Source organism: Rattus norvegicus, chromosome 11 (genome assembly GCF_036323735.1).
Source record: "Rattus norvegicus strain BN/NHsdMcwi chromosome 11, GRCr8, whole genome shotgun sequence".
In the NCBI taxonomy this organism is placed as follows: domain Eukaryota; kingdom Metazoa; phylum Chordata; class Mammalia; order Rodentia; family Muridae; genus Rattus; species Rattus norvegicus.
The window spans coordinates 97,400,351-97,425,756 of record NC_086029.1 but is presented as its reverse complement, the minus strand read 5'-3'; the positions used below and the strand labels follow the sequence as shown (position 1 = coordinate 97,425,756).

Here is a 25,406-nt window from a genome sequence, read left to right as displayed (position 1 = left end):
TTTATTTTAGAGGACAGGATCTTGCTTTACTTATGGCCTTGACGATCCTCCTGCCTCCACTGTATCTGGCCCCACATTGTGACCTGTCATAATTGTGAGGTATCCACTTGCTTATAGCCAGAGAGGCATAGGAAGGCAGGGTGGCTGCACAAGTGTCAAGGACAGCCAGGGGTGAGCAGCAGTCACACTCTGAGATGATGTAACAGCAGCTGGAAGTGGATGAAGACAGACAATCTCCCAGAAACACAAAGGCCTATGGTTTGACATCAGACATGCAAACAAGAGCAGCTGCACCCCTGGACCAACAGCTCTGGAGATTCTGTGGATTCCAGGGTTTGGGGTAAAACGGAAGCCTGAGTTAGGATGTAATGTGGCTACTCTGCGGATGTGCTTAGTGACAGAAAACCCCGTGACACGACACTGCCCACACTTAAACACTAGGGAAAGGTTCAGGGGAAGCAGAGTGCTGAGGAGCAGGTGGTGGCTGCAAGTGATCTGGACGTGGACCCAGTGGGTTCTTTTCACCACACACACAGACAACTGTCCTAGAATCAAAAGTTGGTAAGCCAGGCATGGTGGTGACTGCCTTTACTCAAACTGCTTGGGAAGGTAGAGGTCTCTGCCTCTTAATTGACTTCTAGGACAGCCCAGGGCATAGACAGACTGTCTCAAAACCATAAAAAAGGAGCAGGTGGCTGGAAGACTCAGAAGGGAGCCGCCTCTTTATGAGAACCTTGGGCTTGCTCAGAACAGCATGTCCTGACTGGGCTCAGCAGGTCTTCACGGTCGACGCAGAAAGGTAGGCAACTGAGTAGTTTGGACAGCAAGCATGCTGACCCAAGCAAGAGTACAAGTGCTCTGTGGAGAGCGTCAAGGTGAGGAAGCCCATGAGACCCTGTCACAGTAGCTCAGGCGTAGCAACTCCTGCCTTGGGATCCAGACCAGGTAGGTCCGTGTTCTCAACCTCCTTACTTTCTCTTGACAGTCTCCCTACATAGCCCAGGTTGTCCTCGAACATCAACCCCTTGTGCCTTGGTATCCTGAATGCTAAGACTATAGAGACCCCCTTGAAAATCTCCATTTTTAACAGGACACATAAATGGTAGCACTGGCCAAGGAATGTGTTGAATGGGCACACAGCCATCCTGAGGCCGACAGAGACCACTGGCACCAGATGAGGAAGGGGATCCCAGGAGTCCCAGGGGCCCAAACTGGACCCAGGTCCTAGGCAACAGATTTATTGGTTCACAGCCCAAACTGATGGCAAGGGTAAAGGGCTCAGGGACAGACCTGGAGGCCCACAGCCCTGCACCCCTACCAGGATCCCTGAGGCCAGCCTGCTGCTACCAGGAGCTGAAGTCCCCAAAGCCCCGACTGGGCCTTTTCTTGGCTGTGGGGATAGCTGTGCTGGTGGATGGTTCTTCCTCTGCTGCTCGTTTCCTAAGACATGAGGAAAAACACTCCAGTTGCCACAGAAGAGCCAGGAGCCTGTGCTGTGAGCTCTGCACAGATAGCCTTCCCTTCAGAAGCGCCCTCTCCACACAGTGCTGCTCCACAGTCGAGCCAGTAAACCATCCTTGGGCTGCACAGGGGCCTTGTCTAGAACCTCACGAGGCAGGCAGGACCCTCAGCCGTAGTCTCCAGTCTGGCCTGTGCTGCTCCGGCCACTACTTGGTCACTGTGAAGCACTGTGAGGAGAGGTCCCAGCTTCCAGGGGGATATGGGAGATGCCACCCATCAATCACACTCACGTGGCTGCAGGGTTGATGTACTTGCCCACCCCCTGGCGGTATGTCTGGGGGCCCTGGTTTCCAGGCTGGGGCTGGTTCGTCTTGGCCTTGGCCTCTGGATCCACTTGGTGCTGTGTCTTCTTCCGTTCCTGGGCAATCTGGGAGGTAGCAAGACTGTCACACAGAACCCAGGGTTGGGTCTTCTCACCCCCATATAGAAGGGAGAGCCTCCGAGTGTGCCCTTCTGCTCCTAACCACCAAGGACGTGACTTGCGTGGCACCCTCCTCACCTGGGCGTCGGCCTCCTCATAGGGATCCACAAACACTGTGGTGGTACAGATGCGCACTTCTTCCTGGTGGCAGAGAGGCTACGTGAGCAGGCAGCAGACTTTGCCAAATAGCACCAAGTGGGTGTGGTGCTCTGTTCTCCCTTAGCGCATACCTTAGGGCGGTCAGTTTTGGGGTCACTCTCCACATTCTCCATAGCTGTCAGCGTGTCAAAGCCCCCGACAACCCTGCAGCAGAGGGACAAGAGCTGGCTGGGTCCCCGAGTACCCTGAGCAGAGGAGCATTATGGCAGAGGTGAGACCTACCATGAAGTGGACTAGCAGAGTAGTCACCAGACAGGACAGGGTGAGCCACCACAGAGAGGTGAGCAGCACACCACACCCAGCCGTGTTTGGTGACCGAAGGGTTCCTGGATGAGCCTCAGTCCTTGTCTCTATACTTCCTTTCCCCGGTTTGCTGAGTCAGGATCTTATATAAACCAGGTTGGCTTTGAACTCACTAACTGAAACAGGCCAAGAACTCTCAAGTGCTAAGAATACCACTGTACCCAGCTCCCCCCCCCCCCCCCAATAACTGAACTGTCAGCACGGAATGCAAAAATACCATCTGGGCCTTTCTGGGAAAATCTGCTGACCCTAGACTAGTGGATGAGGAGAAAGCAATGTGGCTCAGGCCTCCAAACGGTGCCCTGAGAGGAAGTATGAGCTAGTGCTGCCTGGGTGTCTCCTCTCCTTGGCCCCATAGGCCTTCCCCCATAGAAATACCCACAGTCCGTAGTGGCAATAAGAGGGGATAACACCAGGTTTGGGAAAGGCAGGGAAGCCCACACTGTACTCCGAATGTGTACAGCATCCGCTCTTACCGTCCAAAGATGGTGTGCTTCTTGTCCAGGTAAGCACAGGACCGGAAGGTGATGAAGCTGGGGGGAGGAAGGACAGATTAGGAAGTAGCAGGCTGTCCCACCGGTGTGCTCTCATCCAGTGATGACTGCTCCTCAGTAGAAGCCCTTCCCAGCTTGTAGCTTCCTGCCCACTGCCTGTCTGCCAAGGCCACAGGTAAATGCAGACCTCTGGTTCTCAGGAGAAAGCCAGAGTATGGTTGCCAACCTCCCATGGAAGGCAAGCAGGAGAGGCAGGCGGCTTGAGCGTGGTTGTTAGACTATTTGGAGGAAGGAAATGGGTTGACTCAACCCCACCATGAGCCCTGCCAGGGGCAGAGGACTGAGGCAGGCTTCCAAGGTGAAGTACAGTCCAGGTGTGTGCTGTCTGGAAGAAGCTCTAGACTGTAGACTAAACAGGTGACAGCAAATGGCTAGATGACATGAGACAAGGGGGAGCACCTGCAATCCTAGCAGGAAGTGTGAGGTCCCTACCCTGAGTGGCAAGAGGACAGTCCTACTGCGCCAACAGGACAGCACCCCAGCCTGACTGCCACACCTCCTAGTGAGGCTCAGAAATGTGAGTCTGACAGCATGCCTCACCCAGCAAGCAGGGCCACCAAGCAAGTGTGAAAAGCATCAAGCCCACACTACGTACACTTAGTCTCACGCTTGTTACTGCTGTTCAAACCAGGACTCATTTGACCATGCTACTCTTGACCTCACTCTGGAACTAAGGATGACAACTGATTGACTGTCTCCACCTCAGGTATGGCACACACTCCCATTTCTACCTGTCTACCCAAAGAAGCCTTTGGTACCTACTTTTAAGTACTGCTTTCAGCTCAGAATGCTATTGGACCAGCTGACTTGGGCTCCTTTACTGAAGGGACCTAGGCTTAGTCTAGGTGTGCAGTACTTTGACTGGATTTGACTTAGGTCCAGCACAATTTTGAGAGAGAACTCTTAGGTCCTTTGAACACTACCCCCAGCAGATGAGTAAAAAAAGCTGGACATGGACTCACAACTGAGACTTGTTGGTGTTGGGCCCTGAATTGGCCATGCTGAGCACCCCACGGCCTGTGTGTGAAAGATTGGGACGGAACTCGTCTTTGAAAGGCTTGCCCCAGTATGACTCTCCTCCTAGAACAAAGAGAAGCAGTCAGTGGTCAGCCAGAGCCTTGAGGCAGCCTCCTTGAGGACTCCTAGATCCCAGTGTCTTAAATACAAGCTGCTATCTCACCGGTGGGCCCGGGGCTCCAGCAAATGGGTCCAAGTCCTGGTTGGCCCCTGTAGCTGAAGGCTTGCCCTGTAGGAGCAATGGGGCTACCTTCTTGCATGACAGGAGGGCATGGCCAGACCTGTGAGCAAGTGGGTTCTGAGAACCTCACCTCCCTGTCTTGTGATGGTAGGTCCTGGGGCTTAGCAAAGATGAACTGATATTGTGGGAAAACTAAGGGGCATGCCCAAGGTAGGTCAGAAGGCCAGTCACTGAGTGGCCAGCCACCCCCAAGTCTGGAAAATTACACACCTAGAACTTAAAACCCAACTCCCTACCAGGCCCCATAGAACAGTCATATTTATTATTCCAATAGAACAGGGCTGACATTGGCACCTACCTGTGCCTGTACCAGTAGGGTCACCACCCTGGATCTGTAAAAATAAACCACAATGAGGTCACTCGCTCTGATGCCTATCGCCCCCGCACACCCTGCCTACTAACTGGACAAGCTCCCCACAGCCATGTGCTGCAGTGAGGACAGGGATCTCCTCTCTGACCCCAGGTCTTCCTGGGTGAGCACTGAAGGGCTAGATTTGGGATCGCTGGCACAAGATACACCTTAAGACCCTACCCTGGCCGAACATGGCCAGGGTATCTGGAACACGGCAAGTACGAGCCTGTTTGTTTCCTGGACATTGCCCATATTACCAAGCATCTATGGCCACACCAACCTGTACCACTCACCACAAAGTTCCTGATGGATCTGTGAAAGATGGTACCATCATAATACTGTTTCTTGCAGAGCTTGATGAAGTTTTCACAGGTTTTTGGTGTCTGCAAAATATCACAATACTATGAGGCGCAGTAGTTAGCAGCAGAGGCACAAGCCATGCAGACCTTTATCATAGCTACCTGTCTGTGGACTCTGGCTCAGTCTGACCTCTGAGAGCTAGGCCACGGAGTCCTGCAGCCATATGACAGACACGTGGGGGACAGAGAGCTCCACGGTCCTTTTCTAGGATCTGCACATACACTTACTTACCAAGGAGGTATGTTGCTAAAGGGACTCCAGGGAAGGAAGTCAGGGCCCTTTTGGTTCTCAGGTAGATTCAGGCAGGATTTCTTAAAAGCAAACTTACCACAGCTCCACATTTAAGGCATGCCTACCCAGCTGCTCCCAAACCACCTGAGAACAGCCATCATACTCACCAGGTCACAGTGCAGCTCGAGGTTGAGGTCACCCTTGTTGGTGTGTAGCCTCACATAGCCCTTCTTCTTCACAAACTGGTAGCGCAGGACATCTTCATCAATGACAGCTGCAAACAAGTCCTGAGCTCGGCACTTGCCCTGCACCTCCTCCATTCAGGCCCTATGGCCTGCAGCACTAATGAGCCTCCCATCAGGGGCACCCCACGTCTGAGAAGTACACCAGTGCGGAGGGGATGCAAGGCAAGTGAGCAGGAGGGAGAGACAGCTAGTACCTGCTTCATGCGTGGTCTCAGGCACCATGGCGGTAGAGGTGAAGGACGCGCTGACCTTCCCTGTGGAATAGTGGGCCTGCAAGAAAGCTACGTGCTTACACCCCCTGCCATTATCTCTCCTCAAGTGCAGCCCCCCTAACCACCATGCACAGGCACAGGGAGAGCCCAGCCCAACTGGCTGGCAAAGACCAGAGAACCAGATCACTGGTACCCAGAGAGGGAGTGAGGCCACTCTCTAGGTCACACCTAACAGTAAGTCAAGACAGGAAGAACTGCCTGCCACACTAATGTCGCCTTCTCCCAGGATATGCCTCAAAGGCACTTGTAAGTTTCTTTCTGAAGGCTTTTTGTTTTTGTTTTTTGAGAGTAAGAGTTTCTTTCTGTGCATCCCTGGCTGTCCTAGAACTTACTCTGTAGACCAGGCTGGCCTTGAACTCAGAGATCTGCCTGCCTCTGCCTCTTCATTGGGATTAAAGGTATATACATCACCAACACCAGCTGATTTATTTAAGAAGATATATAAAGATTATGTCACCGAGTAGGGTGGCTCAAACCTTTAGTCCCAGCACTTGGAAGGCAGAGGCAAGTGATCTATGTTAGTTCAAGGCCAGTCTGGTCTACAAAGTAAGATCTAGGACAGCTAGAAATACAAAACAAAACAAAATGATTAATGCATGACTGCTCGGTTTGTCCACATGTTTTTTTTTGTTGTTGTTTTTTCTTCTTCTTTTTTTTTTTTTTTTCGGAGCTGGGGACCGAACCCAGGGCTTCTTGCTCTACAAGAAGTATGTTCAGATTAGAAAATTATAGATGAACTTTAATTTTCTAAATTTTCCTGAATAACTCCCTACGTGGGAGACTCCACCTCTGCCTTCCCCATGGCTCAGGCTATGGGAGAAAGACAGCACCTGTTGGCTAAATGTGCTGGAGAAATTCCAACACCACAGCTGCAGATAGGGGGTAGGGCAGACAAGCATGCTGGACCCAGGTGAGGCCCAGGTAAGGTCTGGGACCTTGGTAGCTATAGCAACCCCAGCCCTCCCTGCCATCACAGAGCGGCAATACGAGCCCTCCTATCTCTGTCCTGAAATGTCTTTGGAACACCAAAGACAGCAGGTAGCTTGGTCACTGAAACCTATGTCAAGGCCGCAGCACAAGGCAGCCCTATTCTGCTGAGCCACTGTTGCCATGGGACCCAGGTTGCCAACTATTCCTCCAGCCCGAGAGTGTGCTACTCCGTTCTGATCTGCTTGGGATCCAGTCACCCCAGCAGCCCTGGAGGGCCCCACAATACTGGGAGGATCCCATCCACCATGGCACAAAATACATTCCAGGCCCTGTCAGCACCTTCCCTGGGATCTTTCATGGCTCAGAGGCAGAGCCAGAGTGCCCCACTCACGGCATTCAGTTGGTCCACCTTCTTCTTCTCAGGTGGCTTCATGGTAGCTGCTAAAATCTCATCTCCTTTGAACTCTTTGTAGAGCTCCTGTAGCGTCTCTCGGGTCTCCGCATTTGTATTTTTCAAATAATAAGATGGGTCTTGTTTGGCCTTTTCCTCATCTACGAAACAGTATAATGGAACTGGGCAGCCAAGGTCCCAGAGTTTCAAGATGAGCTAACAGGAATAGAGAAGGAGCTGGCCACATGAGCAGCAGCAACAGGAGAGCTGATTAGGGCAGGGTTCTCTGTCTGGCCTTAGCACAGCCATAACTTACCGCCCTTGATGGTCTGGCGGCAGCGCTAGGAAGTGCAGCAAGGGACGGGGGTGGGGGGGTGAGAGTGGGGGCCCACAGAAGTTATGGTGCTTGGCCCAAGGCCTGAAGGGATGTCCTTCACACAGTCAGCAGGAGTCACCCCGTTCTCTCTATCAGCTACACTGCAACCTTCTCACAATGATGTTTTGTTTTTGTGGATTTAAAAGTGTTTATTTCAAGGGAAGGAAGGTCACATGTTGCCTGCTAGGCCAAAGGCTCTAACTTACTGGGCAGTGAGCCTCCCAAGTCCTGGCCTCTGGGTCTCCTGAGCTCAGTTATCCCTGAGCTGTGTGTTCTACCTCTCTAAATCCTGACTGGTCCACAGTTCATTATGAGCATCAGGAGTACTGCTTCCTGCTAAGGTGGGGCCAGCTAAGCCCTGGGCATGAGTCTGGCCGGCTCCTTGGTGTGCAGCCAGTGAGCTCAGATGCCTCAGCCACTCTGTAGTGTGTCAGTGTGCTCAACGGCATGGACCAACAAGGGCCCAGTCTGTACCCTAGACAAGTCTGATGTCACCCAGTCTCACCTACAGCCCCCTCTGTCACTGTGCCCTAGAAAGAACAGTGGCCAACAGCAATCCAGAAAACAGTGCCACCAGAGCTGGGGAAAGGTAGGTGTCGGTGTTTCCAAGAGGACAGTCAGCTGCTTCTCTAAGCGTCTGACAGACAAGGTAGTGCGTGCTTGTAATGCCAGCTCTTAGAAGGCGAGTGCAGGAGGATTGCTGCAAACTTAAGAACAGCCGCATCCATACAGCAACTTTCCCGATAGTCAAGATTTCCCAAAATTTTAAATCTAGTTAGGCAAAAGCCACTCTGGAGCCCCCCACAGTGTCTGGGCCCCCAAGAAGAAAGGGCTTGGCCAAGACCCTGTGCTCCACTCACAGCAGCCTTTAGGTGTCCATACCTGGATCTATCATTCGCATGTTATTCTTTACATGGAAGAAGCTGCTGACGTTAAATTTGTCCAGATTGGTGGGGTCCTGTGGGAGGAAGAGAACACTCAGAAGCACTGAGGGCTGTGTCAAGCACCTCAGGCTCAGGCACCGTGCGCGCCAGGTGCCTAAGGCTGGGCAGGTGCCTGCAGGGAAGAGGCTGCAGCTGACCCGGTAACAAGCAGAGGTGCAAGTCCAGAGCACAGACCGCCTACCTGCTCATCAAGCAGTGTGCCCTGCCCCTAGACTACAGAACAGGGAGTGAGGCTTGCTGCCAGGTAGCACAGGATGTGGGCAAGGAAGCCACTGGACTAAGCTTCAGTCAGAAAGGAACAAGCCACAGCGTCGTTTAACTCTATGCTAGCCTACACTCTCTCAAGGCCGTCCACACACCACCATGGGGACAACTGTGTAGATGCTGCTCTGGGAGCAGGGGTGGACCTGAAGAGCAGCCTAAGTCCTGACACCTACGACAGTTGTGGGGAGGTGAGAGCCAGAGGTGGTCATGGTTCTCAGTGGCTGTGAGGAAGTGGACGAGAAGCCACCAAGCCTGGTGAGGAAAGCTGGGGGCAGAGTGGAGCTGAGGGTCAAGGTGAGGCCCTTTCTGTGAAGCTCCCTACCTGCAGGGTGATGATGTCTTGCCTGGAAAAGGGCTCATCAGTTAACAGGTCCCTCAAGTTCTTGGCCTTGATGTTTAGCTGCTCCACTGCCTAGAACAGGACAGAGAAATCGCGGTTCCTTCTGGAACAGATATGAGGTAAAGGAGCACGCAGAGCCACTCTGGGTATCTGGGTACAGTTTCAGGTGCTCTCATCTGCAATGGCGGAGACAGCCAAGACAACTGCTGCTTCAGGCAAGCACTCCCACATGGGCTCTCCTGCATCGTGTCCTGTCCTCATCCTAGACTGAGCCAGGAATGGAGATGGCTCCTGTCCCTCCTGCCGACCTGGCGCCTTCTCCTTCCTAGAGCCTGTCCTCCCCCTATCTCCCTTTGCTGCCATGTTCCTTCTAGAGTTTGGTCCACGCTGGGGATACCGTCCAGGGTACAAGGAACCCTTCCTTGCTTATGGAGCCCAAACTGCCTGCCTGGGTTTCAGGGCCAAAGGCCACCAGCATCACCTAACTTTATTTTTTTATTTTTTTTTGGTTCTTTTTTTCGGAGCTGGGGACTGAACCCAGGGCCTTGCGCTTCCTAGGCAAGCGCTTAACCACTGAGCTAAATCCCCAACCCCTAAGAATTATCTCATAGGATTACATACCCTGAGGTGACTTCAGGGATTTCAAGGGTAATAGGACCCTATTGGCACTTTTTTTTTTTTTCTTTTTTTCGGAGCTGGGGGCCGAACCCAGGGCCTTGCGCTTGCTAGGCAAGTGCTCTACCGCTGAGCTAAATCCCCAACCCCCTAACTTTATTTTAGAGATCGTGTCTTGTGCTGGAGGCTATGAAGGCCACGAGGACAGGCAAGCTCGTGCTCACTGCTCCTGGTTCCCTCAGCACTCAGCCAGGCACATGTGAGGGCCCAACATTAGAGAGTCCCACTCACTGCAAGGGGGTCTACCTCATAGGTGTAGACATTGCCAGTTGTCCTGATGGCCACGATGTGGGTGTTGTCAGTGAACACGGAGTACAGCACTGGACAGTGGTACTGCCCTGGAGAGAGAGCACACGCAGGGCTAGTGGCCCTCAAGGGTTCTGAGTAAACAATCATAACAACACATACTTTAACTGTAGCTAACCAAAAACGGAAGCAGAAGAACGGAGTGCAAGGCCAGCGGGACAGTTTACCATGACGCTGTCTCAAAGTGAATACTGAAGATGAGGAGGAGCAGTGCATTTGCCTAGCAGGTGCTAAGTTCTACATCCAACAAGTACCACAGGGACGGAGAGAGGGAAGCAGGGAGGCTGGCGGGAGAGAGGGATGATGGGACAGAGGGGACAGAAGGAAAGAGATGGAACAATCAGTAGTGGTCAGAAAAGGAAGACGGCAAACCGTAGGCCAGACGCCAAGACCTGGGAACCCCAGGAGGGCAGCCATTCGGCTCCATGCCGACACCATTAACCAGCTCCTGTTCATTCACTAGACCAAAGCCCTGCTGCCTCACGCAGAACACCTCCACCACTCCCCATCTCTCCTCGTCTTAATCTCCTGGCCTTCCTCACCTAGCTTTCCACTCAGCCAGCCAGCCGCAGTAGACGGTCTTCCATCCACAGAGACCCAACAGACAGTGGAGTGGGGGAGCAAACACTCATGTTACCCACATGCATTTACATAGACTTCTAAAAATCTCAGTTTAAAAAAAAATCACCCGCACAAGCTCACTCAGCGCACGCATACACACACTAAAGAAAAGAAGAAAAGAAAAGGAAATTTAACCACTCAACCACTGGGCATATATTTGGTGTGACCAGGAAATTCCTATTCATTTTTTTTTCATGTCACATGCTATTATTAAGATATAAGTCATTATGTTTTTCTTGTTGTTTTGTTTTAAAACAGGGTTCTCTATGTAGCTCTGGCTGTCTTGGAACTTGCTCTGTAGAGCATCTGGCCTTAAAAACACAGAGACCCCAGCCTCCTGAGTGCCCAGCCTCTAGGGTGCATGAGATGGTTTCCACAGTGTTAGACTCCTGCCATGCAGACACCCTCAAGCACACCTGTCTGGAATGTTTCCCAGGTCTGCATACAGCTCTCTCTTACCAAGTCTCCTCTCAGGCCTGTCTGCTGCCCTCAGTGGGTGTCCTCCTGGTGCCCTTCCTTCCTTTAATCCTGTCTAGAATAGAGAGGACATCTGATGCACTAGTCATCTTTTGCTAGATTCTGCCCCCAACAAAAGCTCTTCTCACTTAGGACTGCATGCATGCACACACAGCCACACACGCATGCACACGCATCTCACCCCTACCTGCACATCTCCAGGCAGATAGTACAGGACAATCTGCTCAATATAGGACACATATGACCTATGAACCCAAGGTTGCTGTATCTCAGACAATGAAGAAAGATGCCTGCCCTTCCCTATGCTTGCAACATTTCCCTGGAAAACACCCAGTAAGCACTGACAGTGAGCTCGCCCACGGCATTTGTACCAGAGTGAAAGGGAGACCCCTTAGCCCAGCCCACAAAGATCGATCAGACCCCAGGACGAGAGCACAGCAGCTATAATTATAGCTGCATTATCTGGAAAGGCAACAAGAGGCCACAGAGGGACTCAGAGTAGGAGGCTCCAAATGAGGCAGAGGGGTGACAGTCTGCTCTAGAGTAGGAATGCTTCCCAAACCCCACAACCACAGATGGGCTGGCCACCCTGGGCCTGGCTCCAAGCAACTTCCACCTACAGTCATGAACAGCCCAGCTTCACCCAGGTATGGCTCATGCACAGGGCCCAACTATGGCACTGGCAGCTCACAACAGCCTAATTGCCTTTCTGGGACCCACCTGTCCTTAAACCACCTGGACCTTTGGGAAGTCATGTGACATATGGAAAACTAAAATCGAGTGTCAGAAAGGAATGAGAGAGGCTGGAGATGAGCCTGAGATAGAATACCGGGTTAGCATGTGTAGCCCCATATTCAACCTCCAACCACAAGAGAAAGGAAAGGAATGCCTGATCATTAGACACAAAGTTGGTGAGAGTAGGAGCTTGGGGTCTCTATGGGCCAGTCCTGGAGCTGGGTATAAAAGGGATTCTCACCTTCACTGTTCTTTGCAAAGTTCAGCTTAATCAGGGACTTCCCATCAAGTTTCTGGAAGACATAATTAACAACAATGAATAAGGGGTGAAGTAACACAGAGGCCACCAAGACAGAGGCACAGGGACAGAACAGAAAGATCTCTGCACAACTGACCCTCTGCAGCTTACAGGAAAACAGAACTCTCTCTGGGGAGTCTCCAAGACACAACCAGGACTCCCAAGGCCTGCAGAATGGCTCACTGACGCACCTGTACACCCCAGGCGTGAGATCCCCAGATTTACAGACACACAGACACCACCAAGGTAAGGGGGGGTAGTCACGGGGCTAAACGAGGAGGGTGTGGAAGAAAGATTGGTGTGTATTTCTACACTGCCTGAACTTCCTTTTTGGTGACAGCTACCAAACCCAGGCCCTTCTATGTATGAAGTGTGTGCTCTGCCACTGAGCTCCATATCTAGCCCTTGTCTGAACATCTGACTTCATATAGGGCTACTTCACGCAGGCTGGAAAACCTGAACTTAATCCCTGGAACCCACAGTGGAGGGAGAGAACCAACTCTCCTGAAGGTGTCCTCTGCCCACATTTGCACCATGGCATTCGAACACCCACATCATAATATTATAATAATTAATAAAGCTACTAAGTAAAATAAAAATGTCTAACACTAGTAGGATGTCAAGAACAGGCTTAGCTGGTGAAGGTGTTTATCAGAGCCTGACTTTCACAGAGGAAAGAGAGAAGTCCCACAAGCTGTACCCTGACGCACACACTGTAAGCACACGTGTACTAAGACAAATACAAAACAAATAAATGTAACAAAGCTCGTGAGAGCACCTGCGTATGCTGCTTATACTACGGTACAAATAGTGTTTAAAAGGAAACAAAACACTGAAAGTGGAAAAGGTATATGCTAGAGCTCACACGTGCTTAACATGGGTAAAGAGGTACAACAGGGGAGGATTCAGCATGCCCACAGACGAGGAGTGTTAAACAGAACACACCCCTGCGGGGTTCCATGAACAAAGAAAATGGCCCCAGCTTCTAGCTGTGACCAAAATAAAAGCTACATGTAGTTTGAAAGTTGCAGAAAACAGTCAAATAACAAGATCTGATGTCCCAAAGAGCACCTGTGACGCAGATTACAAACCTAACATGCACCCAGGGGTAACCATAGCAACGTCCAGCAGAGAGAGGTAGAGCTCCTGAGGACAACTGTACACAAGGCAGCAGAGGCAGCATCTTGGGAACAGAGGTGGCAGACAACACTAACAGACGTCAAAGGGCAGGCTGCAGCAGGGAGCTCCAGGGTGGCATCCCTAGGTTGTCACAGCCTCAGGTCAGCAAGGCAGAGCACAACCAACTACAAGCTAAGGCAGGGACCTCATAATGAGGACCCCAGTAAGCGATCTTATCCCAGCCTGGATCCTGGAGCTTCAGGGCTGTCAGCCACATTCAAGTGTGGGACACCAAGGAAGAAAAGCAAACCACTTCAAGAGGTAGACGTCTAACCCAGGCCACTGAAGAGAAACATTTTGAGACCCCGTGTGTAGCACAGTGCCCCTTTCCTCTGGAACAGGGACAAGGCAAGTTGGCAGCATGTGCATCTACACTGGAAAGTCCCCGGGACCCCACACCATCCCAGACTGTCACCAGAACCAGAAAGACTACGACCAGCTTCCTGCCACCCAGTAGATTCGAGCCTTGAACGCTTTTATTTTGTTTTGTTTGGGACTTTGTAAGTGTGTGTTTTGGGTTTTGTCTTGGGGGGTGGTGACAGAAAATGTGAACCAAAGCCTTCTGCAAGGGAACGAGTGGAGCTCCACGACTGAGCGATGCCCTCACCCAAGCGTTCTTGCCAAGAGAATGTCGCTCGCAGGCTGAGAAGTGAAGGAGGAATCTGACCTACTCTAACAGGGAGACAGGGTCACCATACTCAACACATTAACAACTCCCTAGATCTGCATGGAAATGTTCCTCCAAAGCTTACAACCCCCACAAACCTGTGGGTGGGACCTTACTTCAAAAGGGAATCTTCGAGGAGGTAATCATGGTAAGATCGGTCACACTGGCACCAGCAGCACAATGGCCCTGGCCTCAGACCCTGAACCAGAGTCCACCAGCCCTTACAGATGATCAGGACGGTTACAACTCCTCAGGAAGCTCTTGGTAAGTTGGGCTAGGTGACACAGTTCTCTCCTTTCTCTCTGCCTCTCACCCAGACAAACATATGATCCCTGACAGTTCTCCCCAGGTCCACTAGGCTCCTTTAGAGCACCTTCCTGACAAATGCAGAGCTGTCCTCAATATGGATCAGGTAATGACCCTACCTGGGCTTCCAACCTACCCAGACTAAGTCTAGGGCCATGAAGGTTCCCCAATATGGCACCTAAATACTGTCATCTCTCTTGTCCTCAGGACCAAACACAACAGCTCTGAAGAGACATCTCAGCCCATTACTCCCTCTCCTTCCCATCCTTCCCTGAGTCACTGTAGCCACACACCTGACCTGACTGCCCCTTCCCATGTCAGACCCAGCACATACCAAGTTGGTGCCTAAACAGGTACAGCTGAAAGATGAAGACCAAGGCCCACAGAAGGAAAGGAGGCAGACCTCAGACGCAGAGGAACCAAGGGCCTAGAGGCTTACTTAGTAAATTGTGTAGACAATGAGACTACAGAAGGAGCTACAATCTAGAAATATTCTTCTGAGTGGCAGAAGTCCCAGTGTTGGACCTGTATTCAGGTCATATAGCAAATGACTTAGCTGACTGGCTTTCTTTCCACCCATTTAAAAAAACAAACTGAGCCAGGAATGCTGGCACACACCTTTAACCTCAGCACTCGGGAGGCAGAGGCAGGTAGATCTCTGAGTTTAAGGTCAGCCTGGTCTATAAAGTGAGTTCCAGGACAGCCAGGGCTACTACACAGAGAAACATTGTCTCAAAAAACAAGGCAAGACAAAACAAAACAAAACAACAACAACAACAAAATGCCCAGACTATACCTAGAATTGTCAAGGTCATAGACGAGAAGTATCTTCTTTTGCACACTCTTTTTAAGGGTTAAAATGCAAACAACTTTGAAGGGCAGTTAGTTGGCCAGTAGCCATGACACCTGACAAAGCACATACTTTTGACTCAATGGTCCTAGAAGAATAGTCTTATGTGCTCAAGATATGTGCATGGGGCCATTCTCTGTACTTCTGCATGACGGGCAAATGACAGAAGTTCCAATATAGCCCAGCCACAGACAGACAGTGGACCAAGCTGGCTTGTGTGAGGTCACTTGCCACCAAGCCTGCCACCCTGAGTTAGATCCCTAGAACCCACATGGTGGGAAGAGAGAACTGAATCCCACAAGTTGCCCTCTAACCCTGTGCTGTGGCAAATGCACCCACGTAGATGTGCATACAAGCTTACACACACGTGCTCAAAATTAAGCAAATAAATATAAAAACCATACTTTTTAACCAACAGTCTCACAGAAAAAGCTGTGCTTTCTGCACTAACACCCTTGAGGCTCCCCAGCATCTGGCAGAGCACAGAGCAAGACACAGGTGAATTTCCCACTGTGATCCAACTCAAGGGAAAACATGCAGCCTGACATGGAGGCTAAGGCAGGACCGCTGTAAGTGAGAGGACAGCTGGGGCTGCAGAGTAAGACCCTGTCTCCAGCAAAGAAAGATACAGACAATGGTGTACATTCACAGGAGATCAGTACCAAGACTGCTCAGGATACCAAAGTCCATAAATATTCCAGCCTCATAAAATGCTGTAGCATTTGACCAGAACCTACATGTAGCCTCCCATCAACATTAAGCCATCTCCTGATTGCCTGCTACCTACCACAATATAAATGCTAAACACATATTCTCTGATAGGAAACAATGACAAGAAAAAGCATACAGATCAGTTCACATACAACCTTCCACAAATACTTCTTTATGAACACGGGGGACTGAATCCAAGAATAGAATCTGCAAGTACAGAGTGTCAACATACTACATACATACATACATACATACATACATACATACATACATACTGAGATGTGCACACAGAGGCTAGACTGTCTCTCCCAGGCTCTGTGCAGTTCTCCACACGGAGTGCATGAGACACGCACAGACAAAGCAGCCAGGAGCGGAGCAGGCTCTGCGTGAGCACCTACCTCTCCAGTGCTCGGATCGGTCCCATACTTCTTAAGCCATGGGACAATGTTCCTGATAGGAAAAGAGAACAAAAAGTGTCACCAGGGGGCTGGAGAGATGGCTCAGGAGCAAAGAGCACTTGGTGTTCTTGCACAGGGCCTGAGCTCCCAGCACCCACATGACATGACAATACCAACCATCTGTAATTCTAGTCCCAGAGAATCCATTCCTCTCCCTGCTCCCATAGGTACTGCACATGTGTACACACAGACACGCAGGTAAAACATCCACACATAAAAATAAAAATAAATCTAAAAAAAAAAAAAAAGGAAAAGAGAAAAAGATCACCAGAGCACATAGCACAGCTGGCAGTGACAACACCTGAGGCCTTAGAGCGGTGCCCAGGTGACAGTGGAGAGCAGGCGGTACTGCAGTTACATACAAACCAGAACTCTAACTGGGCAAAGGGCACACAGACGTGAGTATATCTATATAACGAAACACTGGGTCAGCAGCCATGCAGAGTGACGAGAGACCCATGGTGTAAGCCTCGCTATCTGGGAGATTTATGAGAGCGGGCAGTCACTTGAACCCAGATACTCAACACCAGCCTGGGCAATACAGCAAGACTCCCCTTGCACCCACAAAAGAAGTCTGTGTACAGGGCCAAGAGGGAATAAGTACTCACAGATGATCTTGGATAGCGAGATCATTGTGGTAAATTGTTCTATTGAAGTATTTTCCTTTTTTTAGGATCTAAAACAAGTTTCGCTAGAATATAAATAGGGCTTCAGAATACAATGCTGGGAACTGTGCGCCTCCCATCATAGCTCTGCTCTCATCTCTCTAGTCCACAGCAGGTAAGGAGCTGGTGCTAAGACACAGAGGAGAAGGCCTCATCTTCACTCCAAGCACTGCCACAGCATCTGCCAGCTAGTGCTGCCTGCCAGAGGTCACAGAGCACTTCTGCCATTCCCCGAAGGCCTGGCTGTCCCTCCCAGGTACCAACGAGGCTCACTCAGACATCATGAGATTCCTAGGGACAAGATTTTAGCAACCTTGACCCTGCTTAGAGCCACAAACTCAACATTCCTTTCTCCAATTGGTACCAAGAATCCAGCATATTTATTAAATCAAAGTTAAATGTAAGGTTCTGGGGAGAGACAGCTTAGTGGATAAAGTACTTTCTATGCAAGCATAAAAGACTGAAATTTGTATTCCAAGAACCATGTTAAAGCCAGACACAGGGCTAGAGAGATGGCTCAGCGGTTAAAAGCACCGACTGCTCTACCAGAGGTCCTGAGTTCAATTCCCAGAAACCATACGGTGGCTCACGACTATCTGTAATGGGATCAGATGGTGAGTATAGCTACAGTGTACACACACACACACACATACATACATACATACATACATACATACATACATACATACATACATCTTAAAAAAAAAAAAAGCTAGCTGAAGACAGCACCCATCTGTAACTTTAGTAGGCACTAGACTGACTGGGTCAGGTGGAACCGGGAGCCTGCTGGTCAGCCAGTCTGACAGTGCCAGGTTCACTAACAAGGTCTTGTCTCAAAACTCTCAGGTGGAGAGCAACAGAGAGAGCCCTCTGAGGTCGACCTCTGGCCTCCACATATACATGCACCTGATATCACACACTTGGGTGGATGGGCAGGCAGACACACACACACACACACACACACACACACACACACACACACACAGATGAAGAAATTTAAAAATTTAAAATTTGTGGGGCTGGGGATTTAGCTCAGTGGTAGAGCGCTTACCTAGGAAGCGCAAGGCCCTGGGTTCGGTCCCCAGCTCCGAAAAAAAAAGAACCAAAAAAAAAAAAAAAAAAAATTTAAAATTTAAGAGGAAACTCACAGCAAGTCGAAGACGACACCTTCCGGGGTGCAGACTGGGTAGACAAAAGGCTGGAGAGAGAGACTGAAAAGAACAGAGATCCCTCATCAGCTTCTGGGCACACTGAGCATGCTCTGGTCCCCACAACCCTGCCCACAGTTCCAGTACCCTCTGCCCCTGATGTTGCACCACTAAGGATAAGTCACTGTCCTAGGAGGAGCCTCAGTACTTGAGGCAGCTGCAGCCCACCTTATGTCATGGAAGAGAGAGGTCTCTTGTGGTGGCCTTGAGGAAGCAAGACTGAGATTCCCTCTCTAGATCCCTGCATATCAGTCAGACTAAGCTTCATGCCCAGAGCCGCCCTCCCCCACCCAAGACTTCATCAGTGAGGCTCCTGTGGTGTACAGCACAACTCCACCCCATGCAGATGCCTGTAAGACTGGAGTGGAGGTCTACAGCAGCCTCAGCTACCACAGTCACTGCTTTTCCTGCTCTCCTGGTCTCAAGCCCTTAATTCTACTACTCTGGAGCAGAGGCAAGTCAGTCTTCTTGAGTTTAATGCCAGCCTGTATACATATTGAGTTCCAGGTCAGCCAGAAGCCAGGGCAGCATACAGACCCTATCTTAAAAAAAAGAAAAACAAGGACTGGAGAGATGGCTCAGTGGTTAAGAGCACTGACTGCTCTTCCAGAGGTCCTGAGTTCAATTCCCAGCAACCACATGGTGGCTCACAACCATCTGTAATGGGATCAGATGCCCTCTTCTGGAGTCATATTCATAAATAAATCTTAAAACAAAACAAAATTAAAAAAAAAAAAAACCTTTGGCGGGGCAGAGTGGCACATACCTTTATTCCCAGCACTCAGGAGGCAAAGGCAGGTGGCTCTCTGAGTTCAAAACCAGCCTGGTCTAGACTATACAGCAAGTTCCAGGACAGCCAGGACTACAGAGAGAAACCGTATCTCAAAACAATAAAAACCACCACCAACAAAACCCTCTGAGTATAACTAGCCAGTAGGTGTCTGGAGCAGAAGCAGCAGCAGTCAGTCCCATGGTTACAGTGGGGAGCTTGTTCACAGGGACCAGTTGGGGAGCAGCATCCAGAGGCACAAGAACCAAGAGCAGAAGCGGTGCTCTTTCAAAGATCAGGCTAAACCGAAAGTATCATTCCAACAAGGCTGATGACCAACCAACAGGAGCGCTGAGGAGGGAGCCCTGCCCAGGGACACCTTCTATGACCACAGCATGGGGCTTCCTGGTGGTCCAGATATAGCAAGGCCCAATATCTGGATTAAAACCATATCCAGGCCTTGCACTGTAGTCTGCTCCCTTTGTGTCCCATGCTGCTGCCTCTCTCCCTTTCTCAGTGCACTGTGTTATCTGGCTGACAGGCCTCAAGTGAGTCACCTGACATTCAGATTAGAACTTGGGAGGGAAGGGACAGCAACATACTAAACTTCCCTACCTAATGGCACCCCTCCCCAGCCTTCCCTTGAGAGGAACAGTATGTGGTGAATGCTGGGTCCCAGACAATGGCCCACATGCCATTATGCCCCAACGCAACACCTGACAGCTTTGCATGAGCGCTACCCTCCCCTTCCCACCAATCCCTGAGTCCCGAGGAAGGAAAGAAGGGCCTACTGGAGTCGGTACTATCACTGCTGCTGCTACTTAATCTGGGACAAGAACTACTTTCCGAAGGTGACACCATTCTTCTAAGACTGCTCCTCTCAGCCATAAAATACACTTAACAAGAGAGTCGACCCAACCTCAGAAGGTATGAATGAGGCTAAAAACAACGTGGTAAATACCCATGCACTGTCCTCATGGCTGGGTCCACTTTCTCCCAGTTCAAGGGGTCTTGAGAGGCACAAACAAAACCATGCATACACCTCAGAGTTTGGTCAAGTTCACACAAATGGTACATGTTGAGCATCCCTAAACTTAAAATTTAAAATGTTCCAATTCTTTCTTTCTTTTTTTAAAGATTTATTTATTTATTATATACAAGTACACTGTAGCTGTCTTCAGACACACCAGAAGAGGGCATCAGATCCCATTACAGATGGTTGTGAGCCACCATGTGGTTGTTGGGATTTGAACTCAGGACCTCTGGAAGAGCAGTCAGCGCTCTTAACCACTGAACCTTCTCTCCAGCTCCCTAACTTTCTTAGTATTACATCAGGCTTCATAAAGTTTTGAATTTGAGGATATTTTAAATTTTGAATTTTTCAGTTCAAGGATGATCAAAAGTTCAAGGATGTCTATGCAAATACATTCCATAAGCAAGTATGGCAGCCTGTAATCCTAATACTTGAGAGGCAGTAGCAGGAGATTCAGGAGTTCAAAGTCAGCCCAAACTACAGTTAGAAGACCTTACCTTAAAACACACACATGCATTTTGGGAGAAATGTTACTCAACAGAGCCAAGGGAAAATAGAAGGCTTTAAAGCTCTTACCTGCAATGGTCAAAAGGTAAGCGGCGAAAACTTGTCTGTGTGATATCTGTTTAAGATGAAATAAAAAAGAAAACCTATTTGGAAAATATTTCATCTTTGTGCAGCTACCATTAAAACCACATCACCATGGCAGGGTGGCAACTCCATTAACCCCAGGACTTGAGAGGGAAGCAGAGACAGGTGGATCTCTGTGAGTTCCAGGGCAGCCTGGTCTACAAAGCAAGTTCCAGAGCAGCCAGGACTGTACACCCAGAAACCCTGTTTCAAAAGCAAAAGACAGGGGCTGGGGATTTAGCTCAGTGGTAGAGCGCTTACCTAGGAAGCGCAAGGCCCTGGGTTCGGTCCCCAGCTCCAAAAAAAAGAACCAAAAAAAAAAAAAAAAAAAAAAACCAAAAACAAAACCTGTGTGTGTGCCCCACACACACACACACACACACACACACACAGAGAGAGAGAGAGAGAGAGAGAGAGAGAGAGAGAGAACAAGCAAACTAGAGATGGCTCAGTGCTTAAGAGCACTCCAGAGAATCCAGGTTCAGTTCCCAAAATCCCCACGGTGGCTCACAACTGTCCATCACTCCCGTTCCAAGGGATCCAGTGCCTCTTCTGGCCTCCTAGCCAGACATATACAGACATGGCACTCATCCACATCAAATAAGTGAATCTTTAAGGAGATAACATGAACCAAGAGTGGAAGTCCATGCATGTCATTCCAGCACTCAAGAAGCTGACATAAAAGAATCTTAAGTTCAAGGTTTACCTGGGCTACGTAGTATAGGCTAACCTGAGCTACAAAGTAAAACAAAACAAATCTCAGAAGGTCAGCAACACGGCTCAGTGGATAAAGGCTCTTACCATGTAAACCTGACCATCTGAGTTCAATTTCTGGAGCGTATACCCAATAATAAAATCATAAAAAAAAAAAATACTAAAGACTGACTGCGTAGCTCAGTAATGGAACATTTGCTTAGTATACGCAAGGGCCTGGATTTGATCTCCAACATTTTGAAAATGTAAAGATACAAAAAAAAAAAAAAAAAAAGACAAAAAGACCAAAACACATGTCCTTGAGCTGGAAAAGGATCTGAATAGTAAAGCATTTACCTGGCACGCAGGCACAAAGCCATAAGTTCACAAATAGGTGGGCTGGGAATATATACAATATTTGTGTTTGTTGTTCCAAAGCAGGGTTTCTCTGTATATCCCTAGCTGTCATGGAACTCACTCTGTAGACTAGCCTGGCCTCAAACAGCCTCTGCCCTCTGAGTGCTGGGATTCAAGGTGGGCATCACGATCAACCCAGCACATAGAATTTTGCCTTTAAAGCATGTATTCTTTACCAATTATTACAACTGTGACTATGACTGGGCACAGTGACATATGCCTGTAATTCCAGGACTAGTGAGGCAGAGCAGAAGGATCTTGAATCAAGACCAGCCTGAGCTACGTAATAAGACTATCTTTAAAAGAGAAAAAAACATGAGGGAGCTGGAGAGATATTTTAGCAGTTAAGAGCACTGGCTGCTATTCCAGAGGACCCAGGTTCCCGGTACCCACAGGGCAGCTCACAGCCATCTGTAACTGCAGTTCCAGGGGATCTGACACCTTTCACAGACACACATGCAGGCCAAATGCCAATGTACATAAAATAAATAATCCTTTCTCCTACAGCCTTGGCAACTTCCTTGGGTACTAACCTCCCTTTTTTTCCTCCTATAAAGAATAAGGTTGTAGCACTTCCTAGAGAAAAGGTCATTTTAAATTATATTTTTAAGCCCCTCCTCTAAAGTGTACTGTACTGTGTTGAGTATATGTCCTATTTACCAGCTCCAGACTCAGCCAAGTTATCTACTATAACGTCAGTGTTCTGATCGCTCTGGATCGCTCTGGATCATGGAAGCTGGCATTCTTCAGGACCATGAGCATCCCCTTACCTGGCTTCCTGCCACCATAGAAATGAGTGTACTCTGCACAGGTGATGTACCTGAGGAAGACAGAGTATATGTTATTGGGTCCTGTCGCAGACAGACAGAAGCTGTAGAAATAACTTATGACAGAACTCCCACTCACTTAGCAAAGACACATTAAACACCTGCATTGACACTGCGCATAGAAGCACAAGAGTCGGAAGGATAAAGAGACATCAACTTGTCCAGAAGGAAATAAACTGGATTTATAGCCTCTCTGACAGGGGGAAAGCACTAGGCATACAAAGACCTGGGGAGGGAAGCCCTTTACAGGAGTCTTTCTTACTGAGACTGGGGCAGGACAAGCTGAATGTGTTCCAGAAAGGAGATAGCAGAGGAGAGTGTGGTGAGGTACATAGGAGCAGACAGACGGAATCAAGGCACTGGCCAAATCACAAACGAGTCCATGATCAAGTCTAAGTGCGATGGGAAGCTGGTGGGTGGGTTTGAGCAGGATCCGGACATGATCTAACATGGCTCCAGTTGCTCTGTGTATGCTTCTACTACGTTAGGATGAGAATTGTCTTCAGTCTATACCTAGTAAATCAGGGACCCTCTATGTAACCACTGGGCTAGGATAGGAATAGGGCATGTCCTATGGCAGGCTTAGGTGTGAAAATTACCGAGTTCCCTTTTAGTATACCAGTTTTGAGAAAGCTGTAAGTTTTCCAAGTGGAGAAAAAGCTGCTGACTTAGAGCAAGAGAGACTATCAGAACAGATCCACCACAGAGATGAGGGAGAGAAGGGGGGGGAAGCCCTGCAAAGAGGGATGAAACAGAGATCTTGCGCAGATAAAAATACAACGTGCATGTAAGATCCCACCAAAGGCTTTGGAAAGGGAAGAAGACCCAGGGCTGAAAAGCCGGATACTAGATCCGGCAATACTGAAGTCAAAGGTATCCTTGCAAGCAGTTGGGGGCGGGGAGCATCCGACTATAACTAGCTTGAAAAGAGAGCAGAAAACAGAAAGTACAGTAGCAAATGGGAGGGGAACATGAAGCACGGCCTGCAAGTCTTCAACTAGAAGGCTGTTGCTTGTGTGTAGGCTGACAGGCTCGAGCCAGGACGAAGCGGACCTGGCTGTGCATGGTAGACAACCAACTCGGAGGCAAAAAAGGAAGCGGTAGGGGAAAAGCCCAGAAGTTAGTCCGGCCGCAGAACGCCTTGGCCCGCACAGGCTGCGGTGAGGGACGATACCGCGCCTGTGAGAGATGAGGCTTTTTAGAACCTTCAGCACCTCGACGAGATGAGACAAGAGACGCGGGCCGACTTACATCTTGTCCTTCTGGTGCTGTCGCTTCCCCATGGTGGCGACGAACCGAGATCACAGCAGACACTCAGGCTCTAGCGCCTCCGCTTTCTCAACTACTTCCGGAATTCGACGCGCCAGGCACCGGAAGTTAGAATTGGGCATTCTGGGAATTGTGGTTTCCAGGTTCCTAGGGTACATGCTGGATGCTGGTTTTGAGCTAGTCTGAGGCTTGCTGCCTTTGAGTAGAGTCTGCTTTTCCTGTCTCCCACCAAACTGCGTTGGCCTCCCCCAAGCCCTCGAAAACGTATCTGTACACTGTCTGGCTACTTGTTCAGTCCATACTATGCTAGACAGACTCGCTCAGACATGACTTCCTCTGTATTTAAGGCCTTCAACCTTTTACACCTTCTTCTCCAAAGCCATGTCCATCTTTTTCTCTCAACTCATTTCAAGTCTCAACTCTTTTTCTCTCATTCGGTCCCCACGCGGGCCAATCAGCTAGCAGGTGACCAAGTCCTCCCTACTCCTTCTATGTCCAGATTCTTAGTCTGAGTCTCTTGACCCGGGAGAGTATCCCAAGTTTCCTTTTTTAAATCTTGTGTGTGGTCAAGTAGGTGCCATGCCACAAGCATGGAGTTCAGAGGACAAGTCAGGAGTTTGTTCTCCTTGCCAGACTTGTACAACTTTTATTTGCTAAGGCATCTCTCCAGCCTTTATTGTTGTTTTGTGTACATTGGTGCTTTACCTGCATGTATGTCTGTGTGAGGATGTTAGATCCCCCGGAACTGGAATTACAAATGGTTACGAGTTGCCACGTGGGTGCCAGGAATTGAACCCAGGTCCTTTGGAAGAGCAGCCATGGAGTCATCTCTCCAGCCCACTAAGTTCATAAATAACATTCTACCAAAGCCAAGTCACCGGCAGTTGGATAAGCACATGAAAAGTTCTTGTCTACATATCTGATCAAAGAATTCTCAATCTCTCTGTCACCTGTTCCAAATCTCCACTTTGATACTAAATGATATGTCCTACACCCTAACCCTGACTTCCTGATAAGATCTTCAACCAAACAATCCAGTCCCTAGGGCTGGAGAGATGGCTCAGTGGTTAAAAGTACTGACTGCTCATCCAGAGGTCCTGAGTTCAATTCCTGGCAACCACATGGTGGCTCACAGCCATCTGTAATGGGATCCTATGCCCTCTTCTGGTGTGTCTGAGGACAGCAACAGTGAACTCATACATAAAATAATCTTAAAAACAAACAAAAACAAACAAACAACAAAAAACAAACCCTAGCCTTACAAGTTTTGGGATATTAAAAAAAATTCTCCTGTGTTTGAGACTATCTCTCAAACCCCACTTTAGGGAAATAACCCTGTCTAACTGAAAATAAAGCTTGCTTAATTCAACCAAAAAATGTGGGTCAGGGGTTGGGGATTTAGCTCAGTGGTAGAGCGCTTGCCTAGCAAGCACAAGGCCCTGGGTTCTGTCCCCAGCTCCGAAAAAAAAAAAAGAAAAAAAAATGCGGGTCAATGGTCTTACTCTCATTTAGTAGGATTAATGAGGACCACCATCCATCCAGGTAAGCAAAGCCAGTCAGTCATCTGTGTCTTATTTCATGGCTTCTGCCTTCTAAATAAATCTCACCTCAGAAGATCTTTTAGCACACATGGTGGTGTACACCTTTAACTACAACAATTAGGAGGCAGAAGCAAGCAAATCTCTATGAGT

The 25,406-nt window shown here is 49.3% G+C and overlaps 1 protein-coding gene across 4 annotated transcripts; it reads right to left on the bottom strand.

The window, feature by feature from the left end:
* Window positions 1-1,175: 1,175 nt before the first annotated feature.
* Window positions 1,176-23,813, bottom strand: Ppil2 (peptidylprolyl isomerase like 2). Of its 4 annotated transcripts, none has more exons than XM_063270662.1 (20): window positions 23,698-23,807; window positions 22,390-22,439; window positions 20,456-20,501; window positions 18,018-18,080; window positions 16,145-16,196; window positions 11,977-12,028; window positions 9,828-9,934; window positions 8,904-8,993; window positions 8,256-8,331; window positions 6,998-7,158; window positions 5,599-5,674; window positions 5,327-5,433; window positions 4,862-4,951; window positions 4,515-4,548; window positions 3,921-4,038; window positions 2,881-2,937; window positions 2,173-2,245; window positions 2,021-2,083; window positions 1,752-1,888; window positions 1,176-1,440 (listed from the first exon to the last, which is right to left on the bottom strand). In XM_063270662.1, exons 1-20 carry the CDS (start codon window positions 23,727-23,729, stop codon window positions 1,344-1,346), a joined length of 1,581 nt encoding a protein of 526 aa, XP_063126732.1. In that variant the 5' UTR covers window positions 23,730-23,807; the 3' UTR covers window positions 1,176-1,343. The 4 variants fall into 4 exon arrangements, 3 of the variants coding, with proteins under 3 accessions (XP_063126732.1, XP_063126733.1, NP_001017383.1); NM_001017383.1 differs by having other exon boundaries at window positions 1,178-1,440; window positions 9,843-9,934; window positions 23,698-23,773; XR_010055963.1 differs by lacking the exon at window positions 1,176-1,440 and having other exon boundaries at window positions 1,875-1,888; window positions 2,173-2,286; window positions 23,698-23,813.
* Window positions 23,814-25,406: the final 1,593 nt, after the last annotated feature.

Bases quoted from the DNA above. Each gene is read 5' to 3' on its own strand.
- Ppil2 (XM_063270662.1), bottom strand. From the start codon at position 23,729: ATGGGGAAGCGACAGCACCAGAAGGACAAGAT. The intron at 4,039-4,514 runs GTAGGTGCCAAT...TCTTTGTTCTAG, and splicing joins CCCTACTGGTACAGGCACAG to GAGGAGAGTCATACTGGGGC. The intron at 1,889-2,020 runs GTGAGGAGGGTG...GCTACCTCCCAG, and splicing joins ATGAGGAGGCCGACGCCCAG to ATTGCCCAGGAACGGAAGAA.